The following is a 17451-nucleotide window of genomic DNA, read 5'->3' as shown; positions in this document are numbered from 1 at the left end:
TATATGATAGGAGAGCGACATCATCTGGAAAGTCCAGGTCTTCAAGGGATGAGAAGAGCATCCATTTAATGCCTCTTGGCATGTCTTCTGTTGTATGCTGCATTACCCAGTCAATGGCAATGTTGAAGAAGATTGCAGACATGACACACCCCTGACGTGTTCCTGTTTTGACTTCAAAACTGAGCTCACTGATCAACACTGCATGTAAAGTTGAAATAGAAGCTTTTGATGACATTGATTCTACGGAAAGGAATTCCATATGCCCGCAGAATGTGCCATAGGCTGGTCCCGTGAATGCTATCAAAAGCCTTCTCAAAGTCTATGAAATGTATGTAGAGTTGCCGTTGCCATTCTAAGCACTGTTCTGTTATGTTTCATAGAGTGTAGATCTATCTGGTCTGTGCATCCACGCCCTTTCTGAAAACCAGCTTGCTCTTTTCTGAGAACGCTATCAACTGCCTCTGATATACGCTGGACTATGATCTTACACAATATTTTGCTTGGCATAGATAAAAGTTTGATACCACACCAGTTATAACAGAGTTCCTTTCTTTGGTATCTTCACTATAACCCCATTAGTCCACTCATCTGGCACTTTTTCCCTTTCCCAGACTGATGTAAATAGAGGCGCCAGGATAGATGCTGCTAATTTAGGATTTACCTTGAACAATTCTGCATTCAAGTTATCCTTGCCAGGAGCTTTCCCATTTTTTAAGGATTTAATGACTTGAATGATCTCTTCCTTAGTTGGGATGTCTGCATTGATATTAAGATCTTCTTCTGCCTCCTGGATGTTTGCTTCCTTTTGGGTGGCTCCCTGTTCAGCAATTCTTTGAAATCTCTGTCCAGCACATTTCTTGTTCTTTTTCAGTTGTTAGTAGCTGTCCTTGTTTGTTCCTGATGAGTGTTTGTTGGTGTCTTCCGTTTACCGCTGATAAGCCACGTCATTTTGTAGACTGTTCCTTGTTCACCACAAGCAGCTGCATCCTCTGCTTGTGTTGCCAGATTATCAATATAATGCCGTTTGACCTCCCAGTGTGCCTTGCTGTACTGCTCGTGGTATTTGTCCTTTAACTTCTGGGATTTTGTGTCTAAAACTTTTTTCTTCAGGGCTCATCTGGTTTCTATGGCATTCCATGTGCCGGGTGTAATCCACTCCTTTTTCTTCTGCTTGTAGCCTAGACAGGCTTCACTGCTCTGTTTATAAATTGCTGTTACTTTGTCCCACTTCTTGTTGATCTCCTCATCTGCATTCCCCTCCTCTTCATCAAGGTCTGCAAGTGCTTGAAACCTGTTCTTTAACTGCAGAATGAAGGCTTTCTGTATTTCATGGGACTTTAGCTTGTCAATATCATAATGTCTATGTCCCTTGTTTGGTGGTCCCACACTTCTCTGTTTTAGCTTGATGGAGGCTGTCACAAGGTGGTGGTTGGTGCCAACATCTGCACCCCTTCTCACTTTCACATCTGTCAGTGAGCGTCCCCATTTGCCATTGATCATGATATGATCAATCTGGTTCTTATCTCTGCCATTTGGAGAACACCATGTCAGCTTGTGAATTTCACGATGTTCAAATAGGGTTCCACCGCTGACTAGGTCATTCATATTACAGAAATCAACAAGCCTTTCTCCATTTTCATCAGAGTGCCACACCCATGTCTTCCCATTGCTCTGTCATTTTTTGTGTTGTCCTTACTGACCTTGGCATTCGGGTCTCCCATGACGATAGTTAGGTTGTGGCGTGGTACTCTCTCTAACGCTGCTTGTAGTGTAAGGTAGAATTTGTCCTTTACTTCTTCATCACGGTCATTTGTTGGAGCATAACACTGAAACAGGGTGATATTATTGTGTTTCCCTTTCAGTCTGGCTCTCATGAGTCTGCTGCTGATAGATTTCCATTAAAGCAGGGAATGCTCCACTCCCTTCTTCAAAAGGATGGCAACACCCTCATGGTGTTGTCCTTCATCCCATCCAGAAAACAGCAAAGTTTCTCCCGAGGCTGCTGTTAATCTTCCTGATCCCGTCCATCTGCTCTCGCTGACACCCAGGATGTGTAAGCTGTAGCTTCTCATCTCTGCTGTGACCTGAGCTAGCTTCCCTGCTTCGTTAAGGGTGGATTAATTAAGTCAACAGGAGAGCTCTCACTGGAGTGCAGCCATAGTCTTATATTAATTTAGCTTAAGTTGGTAATTTACTGATTTGAGTTAAACTGACATAAGCAAAGGTTAAACTGATTCAGGTAGGTCTACATTATGGGGTTTGTACTGGTTTAACCAGAGCAATTTTTAAATTAAACTAGTGTAGTTCTCTAGTATAGTAAAGCCTTCCCTCAGAATTTCCTGTAATGATAAACAGGACTCTTCATAATAATCAGTTTGATTTTAGATGTTTTAAATATAGGCATTCAGTTAGATTACTTACTAATTTAAAATCTGGGCCATATAAAAGGTCAATCCTAATACTATAAATGAGGAAGCCAAAGGGGTGTACAGAATAAAAATTTCAGTCTTCATGTGACACTGTCATTGACCAGGAGATGGCACACTTCTCTTAGCAGTCATTGTTTGGGACTCACATGTTAGACCAAGGGTAGGCAACCTATGGCATGCATGCCAAAGGCGGCACACGAGCTGATTTTCAGTGGCACTCACACTGCCCGGGTCCTGGCCACCGGTCCGGGGAGTTCTGCATTTTAATTTAATTTTAAATGAAGTTTCTTAAACATTTGTTGTATGTAAAGTAAATAATATTTTAGTTATATATTATAGACTTATAGAAAGATCTTCTAAAAACGTTAAAATGTATTACCGTCACGCGAAACCTTAAATTAGAGTGAATAAATGAAGACTTGGCACACCACTTCTGAAAGGTTGCCGACCCCTGTGTTAGACTGTCTAAAAGAGTTTGTCTTGATACTGTATTCTTATTATCCTTATCTCTTTGTAAAGTGGTTTGAGGTCTATAGATTGAAAGCACCATATGAGCTAAACAGTATTCCTATTATGACAATCACTGTGTTTGTAGTAGGAAGTATTACACCATCATAAAATAGGTCTCTTCCTATTTTTAATTAATTTAAACCTATTACAATCTCAATTTACACCTGCTTTGAATCTGCTAATGGATGGGAAAATCATGCTTTATCCTTAGCTTTATTTCTGTACTGCCACAGAAATCAAAGTCAATGTCCTGGAAGCTGTGTAGTTAAAGGGAAAAAAAATTTCCTTCCCCAAAAGAGTAAATTTGTGCTAGCACATAATGCTAGATACATCAGAGAGTAGAGGAGAATATTGACTATCTGCAAGGAAGCGGTGTTTGAGCCCTGAACACAACATTCCTGTTTCCAAATGTAAGAACAATCTTATTTGTAGTCACCAAGTTCACGTACAACTATAACTTCCACTTTGGACCAAGCTTAATTGGTTAATTTAGAAAAATGCACAGGGCTGAAGATGGGTACAATATTTAAAGTCAAGTAGCTTTTGAAGAACATCAGCAAAAAAACTATATTATACCCAAAAGGAGAAAGTCTTAAAATGTAAGTAGATGCCCTCACTAATCCTACTCATTACTGCCTTTGATATGGAAAGGTGCTACATGAGAATCTGCTGCCCTATGCAGTGCAAACCTCTATGTATTTGCTAGTTCTAACTGTGAAAAATTCCAGGAGGAGGTAGGATTAGTGTGCTGGTATTTATATAATCACTAGATTTTCTAGGCTCTGCCATGAGGATGTGTGATTTAACAGACAAATCCAGTTAAGTAATAAATCACTTCCCACTCTTCCTGATGATAAATGTTATCCATTTGTGGCATGTCTGATCTGAGAATGCAGTTACATAGTAAAATGTAAGCATTCAGTACTAAGGTGTAAGACCTGGTATTTCATGTCCCTCCTATCCCCCTTTTTTCATTAGAAGGAAAATTCCCCCTCCCTGCAGCCATAGCCATCTTTTCCTTGCCCCCCCAAAACAAATGTGTTTACACATTCATATTTCTTGTTCCTTAAAGGTAGTCTCTTCCTCCCCTAACTCCAGAATTAAACTTACCATAGTAATGATCATTTTACATCCTACTATATATAAAAAAATACACACACACACAAAACACCAAGGAAGAGAGTGAGTAAATAAGACAAAGGGACAGAAGCAGAGGGAGTAGTGTTTTTTTTGTTTTGTTTTTAAAAAAGCCCACTACACAAACTACCAATCCTGTCCATAATCAAAAAGGTTTTTTTTTTTTATTTAAACAAAATGTGTCTCGAGAGAAAACTTAAGATCTGAGTTTGAGTTTTCTTATTGCTACCAATATCCAAAAGTATACTGATATATTTGTTTTTGATTTTCTATAGCCAACTATGGTGCAGTAACTTAATTCCTCACTGTGCAAGGGTAGCATGGAATGGACCCTATTGCTAAAATAGCCAGGCATATTTTCATGAGCCATTTGTGCTAATTATCTATGGTCCTATCACCAGGCCAGAGTTTTACATTCAAGAATAGTGTTACTGTGCTGTCATAATGAGTAATAAGAAAGAGGTAAAGAAACACTAGGCTTAAAACTGCCTCTTTTTTAGTAAGCTATCATCTATCCAGCAAAGATTGATTTTTAATTTACCACCTCATTTTCCCTTCTTGACAAAACTTTTTCTCACTTTTTTCCCCCCCTTTTCAGTATAACCTCTTGCCATTCATATTTAATTTAAACCGAGTTCTGCCCGGTATGTGAAGGATTTTAAAAGTATCAGGGTTTTTAAAAAAAAATAGCAAGTTGAGTTGTGTGCTTGAAGAATGTCAAGTGCTGGGTAAAGAACTACTGATGTACCTTTACTTGAAAGGGAACTTTGGTTTTTTCCTACTATAAATTTCTGCTTACCGTATGCATAAACGGTCGGGCTTAGTTTTAGTCATCGTTCATCTCTACAGCTCTAACTTTTTCAAGTAATTTGTGGAGATGGTGCTGCTCTCTTTTGTAGTGAGCAGTGGGATTTAGGATCATAAAAGTCAGTTTAAATATATTTTTAAAGATGGCAAAGGGGTGCATATAAGAAATGCAGCCTGGGACAGTATCTTTAATGTGACCTGCTTGGCACTAAAATGAACTTGCTGTGCCCCAATAAGATGGAGATTTAGCCAGCTCATTATGCAATGCTCATTTGCCTATTAGATTATACTTGAACAACCCCCTCTCTCAAACAGAATTCTTCTGGGCAAGTAGTACATGTGTATTTCCCCAAAGAGTCAGGAGAGAAAGCAAAATTATCTACCTACTCCTGGTCAGAAGAGGGAACACCAGGAATCCATCCCAAAACCATTAAGAAGGTTTTCTAGTAGTCCTTCCCAAGAAAGAAAATCTACATTTTTCCTTACTTTATAGTAGACTAGATTCTTTTAATCTCAACAAGCACGTGTTTTTAAAAAACACATTCCAAGCTGAAGACATGATTTTTAATTGTCTACATGAGGCCATTTTTACATTACAAATTTTACATTTTATTAGAAAAACAGATTTTACTATATCAGTCTCCATAGATTTCACTATAATACAGTTTACACAATTAAGTACTGTACCTAAATATGAAGGTCATTCTCCAAGTACAAGAGACATACTTAAGGAATCACTTCGTGGAGAGTTTTGTTGTTAAGTGTGAACAATAAACCAACAAAATACAATGGAGATTTATTCAAATTTTGACTTGCATACAAATGTTTCCCCCCTACAAAATCTTATGTGGCCGGAGGACAAATGACTTCAACCAAGCTACACAAACTGCCTAGGCTTTAGTTATCTGTGTACTTGAAAACAGAATTAAAAGCTGAATTTACCAGGTAAGATACTACATAAGTGTTCGTACAATTGAATTTTAAAGAAGGCAGCCTTTAATTACCCATTTTCCCACAAGTAAAATAAATAAATAAATAATAATAATTTCAGCCTGTCACCATCTAATGACTTTCTTGTTTTTGACAAGTTTTGTCAAGACATGCACCAAAATCCAATTTGGGAGTAAATAAAACCACATTTGCAAGTTATATATGCAGTTTGGCTTTCAGTTACACAGCTTGCTGCAATAGTAATAAGTGACATAAAAATGCAAAAATTTGCAACGCGAAGGGAGAGGTAATTATGGCTTAATTTCTTCACACTGAAACAGAGTACAAATAGCTTATTACTCAATGCACAAAAAATCCTGCTGGGGGACATAATGGACTTTGCATGAATAGTTGTCAAAATTAGGTATGGAATCCAGAGGATACAAAGGGTTTAAATACTTGTAATGTTATAACTAAACCCTATGCTTTTTGTACACTACATGATTAATGATGCTGAATGTTATTTCAACTCCCAGGCACTGAATCAACACATCAATCTGTAGTAACTCATGCTGTACCTCAACCAAATGCTGGAGCCATTGATATCAATGCAATCAAAACTACATTTTTCAACAATTTTCTAGGTTTTATGGAAAATGCCAAATGTTCAAGATTCCTCTGAACTAACGGACAATGGCACTTGTTGCTGAACGAAGCAGTTCTACTGAAATAACATTAGGAAAGCCAGAAGGACGAGAGGGGCATTTTTGGTTACTAGACTAACTAGAAATGCCTATCCTGAGTATTTTAAATAAAATTATCTGAAACCAACCTGCTCTTTGGACTCACAAACTTATTTTCCTCTAAATATCAACATTATGGGGTTAGCTTCTGCCCTTATAAACTGTGAATTGTAAATATGCATTTTATATTATTAAAATATGGATTACATTATTTGAAGAAAAGAATCAGTAGCAGCCAGCTCCTATTCCTCAAATTCTTTAAGGACACTTCAAGTTCTGCTTTTTGTGCTTAAAAATGGTCTTTTACAGTTGTACATTTTTAATAAAGTCTAGTAAATGTCTATCAAATAACATTAGCTGAAGGACTGGATTCATTGATTTAGCTTTTTAAAAAAAGCATAGTATGCTAAAGAGGATGAAATAGCAAGATGTGATATTAGGCACCTTGCATATAAAGAGATTGCAAACGTAAACTAGAAGCATTTAAAAATTAGAGTTACTGGTTTGTGGCAACAAGCAAATTATGGATAGTTTTATAGGAGTAAAAGTCAGTTTAAATCAGTGTGTACAAAACCAACATCCTTAAGTTTCAGGAAAAAAATAGGCCCCGTTTGAAGTCATGTGCCCCTTAGAATGAGCTATAAAGCTAGCATTGGTGCTCTTAGGATCCACCATCACTCTCCATCAACAATTTAGTACTGCAAAAAGTTTTGTCCATTTCATAAAACCACCCTTCATACTTTGTTGCTATGGTTTCTCAGCTTTACTTTAAACCCAGTAACCTTATCCATACGTTCTATTCAAAAATTTGGAAAACAGAAACTGGCATGTTTTATCTGTATGATGTAAACACACACTAATGGCAACTTTTTTATGAAAGGATCATTTTTACATTTCTTGTAAGCATTTTGTCATCTCCCCCACAATCTCACTCTAACTGCAGTTATTACAAACAAGTTGTATTTAATACGTTTTACCCATTAGAACAGTCCAAATTAAAAAAATTACACAAGCAATGGGAAATAGAAAAATACTCCTTTTAAATACCATAATTAAGAAGAAATAGCTCTTATCTAACAGTATTCAACAAAATTTGAACTCTAAGGTTTCTTTTAAGCTAATATAAATAAAACATTGAGTTCAATAATGAACGGTTTATACTACACATTTATGAAAAAGTAAAACCTATTAAAAACCATGTAAAACAAAATTTTCTTAATACAGCCTAAGAATTAAGACTTCAAATTTTACTTCCAGAGAAGGAACCTAAATACCAATTGATTCAGAGAAGAATTTGAAACCTTCAGAGTGTTAAAGAATAAAATGGCCACAATATTGTTTTGATTCATTCAAACCTATCTGATCATATTGGTAAACTGTATGGCCAATTTTCAGCAAAACTAGGTTTTCTACTGCAATTTAGTACTAAAATACATCTAAACATCAGGTTTAGTACATCTAAACCTCAACTGTTAGATTGTCATTCCACCAGAAATCTTTTTAAAAAAAATAAGCAAATACTTTTACAGCTGTCAGCAAAACAATGCTTTTGTTAAAAGATCTTTAATTCTCATCTTTTGCTAAAACTAATACATTTTAGACCAAGCCATTCCATTTGTGCAAGTTAAAGTACAGTACATTTTGGTCAAAATGTTTCATGCCTCAAAGTGTAACAATGGACAGATAGTGAAGCGGTTAGTGATTCTACACAAAAAAGGTGAGGCCTTTGCCCAGAGATTGATTTTTCAGACTGCAGAGTGCATGTATACTATATAAAGTGCTTCTGTTAGTAAATTATATTGGCAATAGTTAGTCTAGATGTCCATTTATTCTTAAAAGCTTCATTTGGTAATCTATCCTTCCCTCCCCATCTCCCACCCGCAGGAACAAGGCACCTTCAGCTGTAAGAGATATACTACCCAACTGCAAAGGGTTAAGCTAGAAAAACGTGTTCACAGTGGTGTTAAGCTGCTGACTACTTTTCACCTGACACTATCTTCCATTGAGCTTTAAGGTTCATGTGTTATTGAAATCACATTTGGAAGAAGCTTTACTTTTTGTTTAGACAGCTGAATCTCACTTACTGAGATTAAAGTTTTATACCCCAAACCATAAAATCATACTATCCTCAGGCATACAAGACCAGCTTGTTGAGTGCTTTACTATGATTTGGTAATTCTGATGTGAAATTTTAAATATATTTTGTCATTTACATAGGGCTAGAAGTCATACTGATGCACTTAAGACACCAGATTTTATTTACAAGTAGCAACACATATTGTTTGATGTTATTAGACCTAGTCACTTGTATTTTGCTTTCATATATTTGTCTCTACCATCTGCTACTCAACCTTACAGTTAATTATGCTCAATGCATTTACAAGTTTAATATTACTGAAACAAATAATAGGACATCTTAAAGCACAACTAAGTTGTTTTCTTGGAAGCATTAACCCCATTTTATATTCATTATGGCCTGATAGAAGGAATTAGCCATTATAGCACTGAAATGGCAAGTAATATTTTAAAAGTTATTTATGAAGAATTATTTCTAATGGTAGAATTTAAGTTTTGAACTAGATTAATTTAAGACTAATTTTTTTCTAAGGGGCTTCTTCTGAAAGCCAAGTTGCAAACAGAACACATCCTCATCACTAATGAACTTCTATATAAAACTATGTTCAAGTAGACACCATTTATCAGGTTTCCACAAGATGTTTTACACGTAAATTACAAAAGCAAGTAATCCACTAACATTAGGTAACAGTCACAACAATGGTTATACACTTGTACAAGGCACAGATACTAAAAATTGCCTTTATACCACTGTAGACATGAAGGATCTTTTATGAGCAGGAGTTACTCAGACAATTCAGACCAAATGTGAGTTGGTCTCTTGAAAGAGTCTATCTCATCACATCAACTTTGATAACTGTTGGGATTAAATGAACACCTCTTAATTATCCATGGAGGAACTCTACAACTATTCTTCTGTTCAAGTCCTGCTGTTCTAGCGTTTAATCACCACTTGCTCATATGCTCCGGATCCGACCCTGAAAAAATAATGCAAAATAAGTTTTCAGTTCTAATTTAAGTGGAAGATACTAACTAATACTGAATATAGAACAATGGAATTTTTGTTTGCTTAAAAATTCAGAGAAAAAACAAAATGAAAAGTGTTTTCAGATGTCTATTTGAATGTATAAAACTGTTATAGTACAACAGCAGAACATGCAGGTTAGAAAATGCCTTATGGCATTGATTAATAATTGTTTTCATTTATATATTATAATATATTTATATTTTCAGGCAAGTACAACAGATGATATTTCCCTAGTACACAGTGGTTATGTATGGCCTATTGTTTAAAAAACACTTAAGTCTCACAAAGCCAGTAAAGTTGTATTAATAACCAGAGAAGAAATAAAAGCATCAGTTCCCTCAATCTGGTTACAAAGAGGCACCTGTAGTCAATTATTGGATGGTGTCATGTATTAGTCTTTGACTATGTCTACACAGACCCTCAGTGCAGACTATGGAGGTGTGAATTGCAGCATGCACCGAATTGTTGAGCTCTAGTTATCCTGTGTGGATGCTGCTGGTATGAACTAAAAGGTTGCTAGTTCACATGAACACAGCCCTCTTTCAAACAGGACTATATTAATGCAAATTACCTTTTAGTTCATGCCACCAGTGTCCAAACAGGGCAATCAGAAGGCAGCATGCTAGCATGCACTGCAATTCACAGCTCTGAACTGCAGGACCAGGTAGCCCTTGGACACAGAATTAAGTCTCTTGCTACCCCTTCCCCCTTTACAGAGCACACTGTCACTTGTGTGGTGTGTGCACAACAGAAACACTAACCCAGGAACCAAACCCTGCAACAAACCCTAGTGCCAACTATGTCCACATATCTATTCAAGGGACACCATCATAGGACCTAACCACATCAGCCATACCATCAGGGTCTCGTTCACCTGCACAAATACCAATGTGATATATGCCATCATGTGCCAGGATTGCCCCTCTGGCATGTACATTGGCCAAACCGAACAGTCTCTACACAAAAGAATAAATGGACACAAATCTGACATCAGGAATTATAATGTTCAAAAACCAGTAGGTGAACACTTCAATCTCCCTGGTCACTCAACAACAGACTTCAAAGTACAGACTCCAACGAGAAACTGCAGAACTGGAATTAATTTGCAAACTGGACACCATCAAATTAGGCCTGAATAGAGACTGGGAGTGGATGGGTCAGTACAGAGAGACTAATAAATTGGTTTAGTTTAAGGTGCCACAAGTACTCCTAGTTGTTTTTACAAAAACTAAATTTCCCCTTGCTAAATACTCACACCTTCTTGTCAACTGTTTGAAACGGGCCACCTTGTTTACATTGGTTCATTAACACTACAAAAGTGATTTCCACCCTTTCTTGTCAACTATTGAGAATTGCCTACTTCCAACTTAAATTAAATTGTCTCGTTAGCATTGACCCTCCACTTGGTAAAGCAACTCCTGTCCTTTCATGTGCTGTGTATTTATATCTCCCTACTTTATGTTCCACTCCATGCATCTGATGAAGTGGGTTTTAGTCCACGAAAGCTTAATGCCCAAATACATTTGTTAGTCTCTAAAATGCCACAAGGACTCCTTATTGTTTTTGCTGATACAGACTAGCATGGCTACCACTCTGAAACCTATATCTGTATAGTCTGCTTGAGAGATCAAAAATGAAAGAAGCGGGAAGGGTACACCTCAGAGTTTACAAATATTTGAAGTATGAAAACACAGAGAAAAAAGATTAATTATATCGAAATAAGAGTAGCAGCTGTGGGATTAAATTGAAGGGAAAAACAAACTGAGTATCAGGAAAATATCAGAGAGTTTAGATACTAAAAAAATAGTCAAGACTGACAGGAAAAAGGCTTCCTGAGAGCAATTAGCCTATGGAATAATTAGACCCAGAGGAAGTCTATAAGGCCAACATTTTCGAACCTGGATGCTTACAGTTAGGCTTCTGAATACATATTCAGATACCCAGACTGAAACTCAGGTCACTTCCAAGATGCTGAGCAACCCCAGCTTCCAAATGTTCAGCACCTCTGGGTGCCTAAATATGGATTTAGGAACTTAACTTTGAGCATCCAGGTTTGAAAATGTTGCCTTGTATTATCCATATCATCTGATTCATTGAGAAAATGGAACTGGCATATATCAGAAACAAAATATTCATAAAAACCTAGTACAATATGCTTTTGCTAACTGGTACCTAACAAGTATTAAGGTTCAAACTACATACCTATTGGGTAGATGATGACTTCCAAAAGAAGTACTCCCCCCAGGGCCCACAAATAATCTCAGCCCTTCTTCTACAAAGGAAAGAAGTTAACATGTTTAAATAGGACACCATCAATGTTGCCAAACAAATATTCTCTAAAGAATCTTTTTAAAAAACATTTTAAAATCCATGAACTTTGTAAACGATATTTAAAAACGTTTGCATCTGAAAACAACTGGGACCCAATCATAATAAGCTGTGCTTCAGGGAAGGCAATTTTCTTGTAGGATTGCCCCTGCCCTTTTCGGCACAGACTTAGTTAAAGTGATGAGCCCCAGGGGCACAAAGCCCAGCTACCTTCCCCGCCTCTCAGGAGACAGCAGCAGTCAGGAGTTTTCCTGGAATGGTCTATAAATACACCCCACCCGCACTGGGAGTAGGAGCTTGGGGGGGGGGGGGGGGGATGTTCATTACATTAGTGCATTTGGGTCTTTACTGTACGTCATCTTTTCAAGTTTTTACTTGTTTTCCCCATATATACCTTCTGCACTGGAGTCTAAACTGAAGTCTTGACTCTGCAATATTTTTTCAACGATATCATCTGCATCTACTCTGGTGGCATCAACCCGCTTCAGTTGTGACTCTACAGAGTCTTGCTTCACTGGATGCCTGTCAGGATAAATACATTTAGAGATTCTAAAAACTAATTGTCAATACATTTAATTCAGAGTACTGTCACTATAAGAAGCCTTTCAAGTTATGTTAAGTGTACCTGCTGAATTTTTCTGAAGATATATCTTTAACAGGAGTATCAAAATTATCATCAGTTACTTTTGGTTCAGTCTCTTCACATGGCTCTAGAATACTTCCAATTCCTGTAGACGTACTTCCCACTGAGGTGTTTCTCCTATGGCAGAGATCAGAAAAACTGGATGATCTGGAGTGACATGTGCTATACCCTATTGGAAAATAGAGAAGAGAGCCACATTAGTTACATTATTAATGGCCAGGGCTGTGCTTTTCCCCACTCTTTGGTTTGTTTTTACTCCTGACGAGAGCCTACACATGTTTTAAGAAGCTACATACACTCTCACACTCTATCCAATTCACTTAGTATATTTTCCTTTGGAGTCTTCATTATTCTTCTCTCTGCCTTCTTGGATGGTATCTTCATCAGCTTGAACACATTCTGGAGTTTTCTTTTCAGATTAAGAAAGAAGTGTATTAAGTAGGAATGCATTTTTCCGTGTGGATGACTGTAGCAATTATCAGATCTTTTTCATATCTGACTGACTAATTTTGCCTTTATGGTCAGTGTTGAATTTTTTCAGGTCTTCCTTTAAAATTTTTTTCTTCTATTTCTTCACCTCCTGCATCTAGAGACAAATATCCAGAGCAAACATGCTTTGGTAATTTTGTTCACGTAAAAGAAGGATGAAACTTGATAAAGTTCAAGTCTTTCCCTTTCAGTATTTTATGGCATTATCACGGATTGATTTTTGCCAGTTTGTGAATTGTGAAGACAAATAATTTCAGGCGCAGCATCTGATGTTGACGAGCTGCTGGAAAAGGAACATAAGGGACATTGCAAAAAAATTATATTGCAGGTTTGTCTCCTCATTGTTCTGCTCCACTACATCAGAATTTCATTGAACTTACACATTTGATCTTGACTCAGAGTAATCTAGTTTTCAACCTTCTGGGATGAGCATGAATCCTTTCTATCTTGCTCATTTACCAACTCTTGAAAATGTTTTCATTTTACTTTAGAAAAATTACTAGCTTCTGTTACTTGATTTTATTCAGTTGCTCCTTCCCTATCACTTCTTTCAAGGCAGGTGGAATCAGATAAAGTCATACAATGATGGCTGGTAATCACTAGTCTTTCATTTGTGGTATGATCAGCAACTTAATGTCTACTACAGTTAGAAGGAGAATTTATCATCTAGTGAATTCAACACTTTGAAGAATGAGAAATAAGGTGAGCTAGCCAGCTTTCTGCAGAACCATGTTATTAGATGCTCTGCCAACCTTCCAGATAGTGCTAGAGTCTAGAAAACTCAAGGGCTTGATTTTATAACTACCTAGTCCCCTTTTCAACTGATTGCATGCATTAGCCATGACCCGGTCTCCAATCAGCAGTAACTCCACCCGTTGCCTCCTAGCCTTTTAATTCTCATTTCCTAATCGACATAACAACCCTGGTGTTTTCATCATCATTTCCCTTTTACTTTTTAGAACGCCTGAACCTTTTAGTCACAAATTAGAAACAGGTTCTAATGTCAGTTATTTGTTAATAAAAGCTTTCATATACACTATGTCCATGTAAACATTTCCAAGTGGCAAAGTTAAAAAAAAAACTCTCCCTTTTCCAAAAAACTAAGTCCCCCAAAAACCAGTAGGTGGGATTTTTCTTAATTAAAAAACAAACCAACACAAAATCAGGTAGTTCCACAACTGTTGGTAGTTTGGTTTTAAAAGGGTTCACAATTCAAAAGCCTTAACTAGGTAGAATGTTTCTTTTTACCCACAAGCAGCCTATTTATATCAAAATGCTTTGTGAAGCTTCTGAAATACTAAAGCTAATAAAACTAACTCAAAGGAATTCAACATCAACTTCTACCTGACAATTTTGATTGCTGGCTTGCATAGCTTGACGTTCTGGAATGTCCACATGCACCAAGTTCATCTGGGACTGATGCACTCTTTGCTGAGAGATCTACAATAAACGACAATCAGAAAATATTGTTGAATCCAGCACTCAGTTTTTGGCCTACAGCTATTATCAGACAGATGTCAGACCTCACAAGATAAGCAGAATGGGACTTGATACTAGTTAGATAAGAAAGCTCTAAGGAAAATCCAGGTGCTGCAAGAAATGTTGTCAGCATTCAAGTACATGACACTCACCTGAACTATAAATAATTATTGATTCAAAGGAGAGCGTATCGGAGGGTACACAATTGGACAGCTTTTGGCTGAAGTACATTAATGACCAGAGGAAGCTGGGCCTTGAGTGAAGAGCCGATAACACTGCTTTTCTGGGGAAAGTGCCAACGCAAATGTGCTGGCCACGTTTCAAGCAGATACTTTTATAAAATTCTCTGTAGTTTCAGTTGACAGAATACCATTTCCTGTCCTAATCTCTGTCTAATATTGATGTGCACTAGTAAAATATATTGAGGCTCACCCTAGAGTTGCAGCATTATCTCTAGACTGATTCTTGCCTGCACATTTATACCTGCCTCTGGAAATTTCCACTACATGCATCTGATGAATTGGGTATTTTTTACAGATCCCAACTAACATGGTTACCCCTCTGATACTTGAGCATTTTAATAATAAGTGAACTGATTTCTATAGTTTGTCAGCTTTCAGTATGACAAATGCTAAGTGATTCTTAAACTTGTACCATTAAAAACCTTATTCAATATCTATCCATAACACACCAAATCACAAAAGAGCTAGCTAATTTTAAGGGCCAATACACCTATGAAAGCACGATCATTCATAAATTAAATATTAAGGGCCAGATTCTGCTTTTTAAATTCTCAATGCCATTGAGATTTGCTTAAGTAGCAGAAAATACGCTCATAAAATAATTTGGTATTTTAAAAAGGGACACAGGCAATTGATCCGATTTCCCTTTCTTTCCCACTTCTAATAGAAATACTGCTCCATTACACCAGTGTAAATCCAGCACATCAAAGGAATTACTGTGCATTTACATAGTGGTACCAAGAGCAATATTGCTCAAACAGAGTAGAAAGGGGATTTGGGATAAAATATCCATGTCTGTTTAACATTCAAAATATTTCATGAATGTATTTGCTGCTACTTAGGTCTCAAACAACAATAAAACCAATAGCATTATTTCATACCTGATACACCCAGACGTACCACTTTCAAGTTCTCTCCACCTTTCCTGTCTTCGTGTAAAGATTCCGATTCTCCAGCAATTGAGATGGACATTCCTGTGGAAGGAGGCCTGTAAGCAAATGCACAGAGATCAGGGTTTGCTTTTATCTGTGCTTCTATCTTTTTGGAAGCATCATTGTGATTTGGGTGGTGGTGGGGGTTATAGGTTCAATTCACATTGGACTTCACTGGGGCTTAATAAGATTGTAGTATCAATAAATTTAGGAACACAGTCCTCCAGTTCCCTTTGTCCAAAACTGTTCAAATCCAGGTTTCCTGGCAAAGTTTATCCATTTTCTCAGCCTTCTGGGGAGGACTGATAAACTCTTGGAGGATCCATGAAAAAATACAGATACATCTTGTTGACTGATTGTTGGTTGTTTTTTTTTTTAATTGGAAGGGGAGGCGTTTGGTTTGGATTTAGTTTTTAATTAAAGTACTCCGAGCCCAGGATAGGCATTTTGAGTGTATACAAAATGTTTCTATCCTTGGCAGAACACACAGGTTCAGTAAGAATAACCAAGTGTCCAGTGTCCCCTTTCCATAACATTTACATTACTAGAATGTAAATTTGTTTGCAGGGATATAAAGTGAGACACTTGACTCCAATTCTGACTTAAAATGTACATGTATTTTATTACAAGACATTATTAATTTGTTTTACTTCAAGAGAGCCAATGTGGAATGAGTGACATTTAATACCGCAGTACTAAGCTTATGATTACATGATAGCTGGCTAATCAAACAATAGCAGAGTTGAGTTGTTTGGTTTATTTCCAGCTGGAAATGCTTTTCATGGCCTGCCACAGCAATAATAATTTAACAACTACCTCAATGGCCTCACCCACGTACATGGGTCTATGGACAATGACAAGGTGTAGCAGGCATATTTCCTATTAAATCTTCATCCTTCCCTATGATTTTTTTTTTTTTTTTTTTTTTTTTTAGGTCAAATGCATACCTAAGCAATAGGTTTGCTTACACACATCCTCTCCCCCACAAGTAATGGGCATAAAGATACATACAGCCAGAAACAGTTCAAAATATGAAAATGTAATAACTGAGCTATCCCATACGAAATATTCAACCAACATGCCAATTTTAACTATAATCAAGGAGATACAGTTTATTGAACACAAACTGGTTTCGCTACAGAAGAGTATCTACCACTAAATCATCGAGTCCGAGAGCCTCTGTGTTGTTGAGGCGGAGGAAAGTCTCAGGGAAGAAGAACATCAAGCAGGAGCAGAAGGAAACGATCCCATAGTTGGGAATCTCTTTCCAGATGTCATGCTGTCCTCTCACACTGAGGATACCCCTCTGAGGGAGGGGACCCGAGTTATTAGGAAGAGAGATGTAATAGTAATGGGGGATTTGATTATTAGCAATACAATATAGATAGTTGGGTTTGTGATGACCGAGAGAACTACATGGTGAGCTGCCTGATGGGTGTGAAGGTTGCGGACCTCTCGAGGCATCTAGATAGGCTTACGTGCAGTGCTAGGGAGGAGCCAGTGGTGGTGGTACACGTAGGTAAAAATGACAAGAAGTAGGAGAGAGATCGTAGAGGCCAAACTTAGGCTGCTAGGCAAACGATTAAAGTCCAGGACCTCCATGGTAACATTCTCTGAAATGCTTCCAGTTCCACACCCAAAGCAAGTTACACAGGCAGTAGCTGATTTTCATTTGATTA

The 17451-nt window shown here is 37.3% G+C and overlaps 1 protein-coding gene across 8 annotated transcripts in view; it reads right to left on the bottom strand.

Annotated features, from left to right (window-relative positions):
• Positions 1-5433: 5433 nt before the first annotated feature.
• Positions 5434-17451, bottom strand: part of EEIG2 (EEIG family member 2) — a 64002-nt gene continuing 51984 nt past the window's right edge. For 4 of the 8 annotated variants that reach the window (XM_065554317.1, XM_065554314.1, XM_065554318.1 and 1 more), the window contains 6 exons: positions 15722-15828; positions 14461-14559; positions 12613-12799; positions 12382-12536; positions 11862-11931; positions 5434-9609 (listed from right to left, as the gene is read on the bottom strand). In XM_065554317.1, the coding sequence (XP_065410389.1) occupies positions 9567-9609; positions 11862-11931; positions 12382-12536; positions 12613-12799; positions 14461-14559; positions 15722-15828 (661 nt within the window). In that variant the 3' untranslated portion in view covers positions 5434-9566. The remainder of the gene's footprint in view (positions 9610-11861; positions 11932-12381; positions 12537-12612; positions 12800-14460; positions 14560-15721; positions 15829-17451) is intronic. The other 4 variants (XM_065554320.1, XM_005285472.5, XM_065554316.1 and 1 more) reach the window with 3 other exon arrangements.

Source organism: Chrysemys picta, chromosome 8 (assembly GCF_011386835.1).
Source record: "Chrysemys picta bellii isolate R12L10 chromosome 8, ASM1138683v2, whole genome shotgun sequence".
Lineage (NCBI taxonomy): Eukaryota > Metazoa > Chordata > Testudines > Emydidae > Chrysemys > Chrysemys picta.
This window is presented reverse-complemented; position numbering and strand designations above follow the sequence as displayed.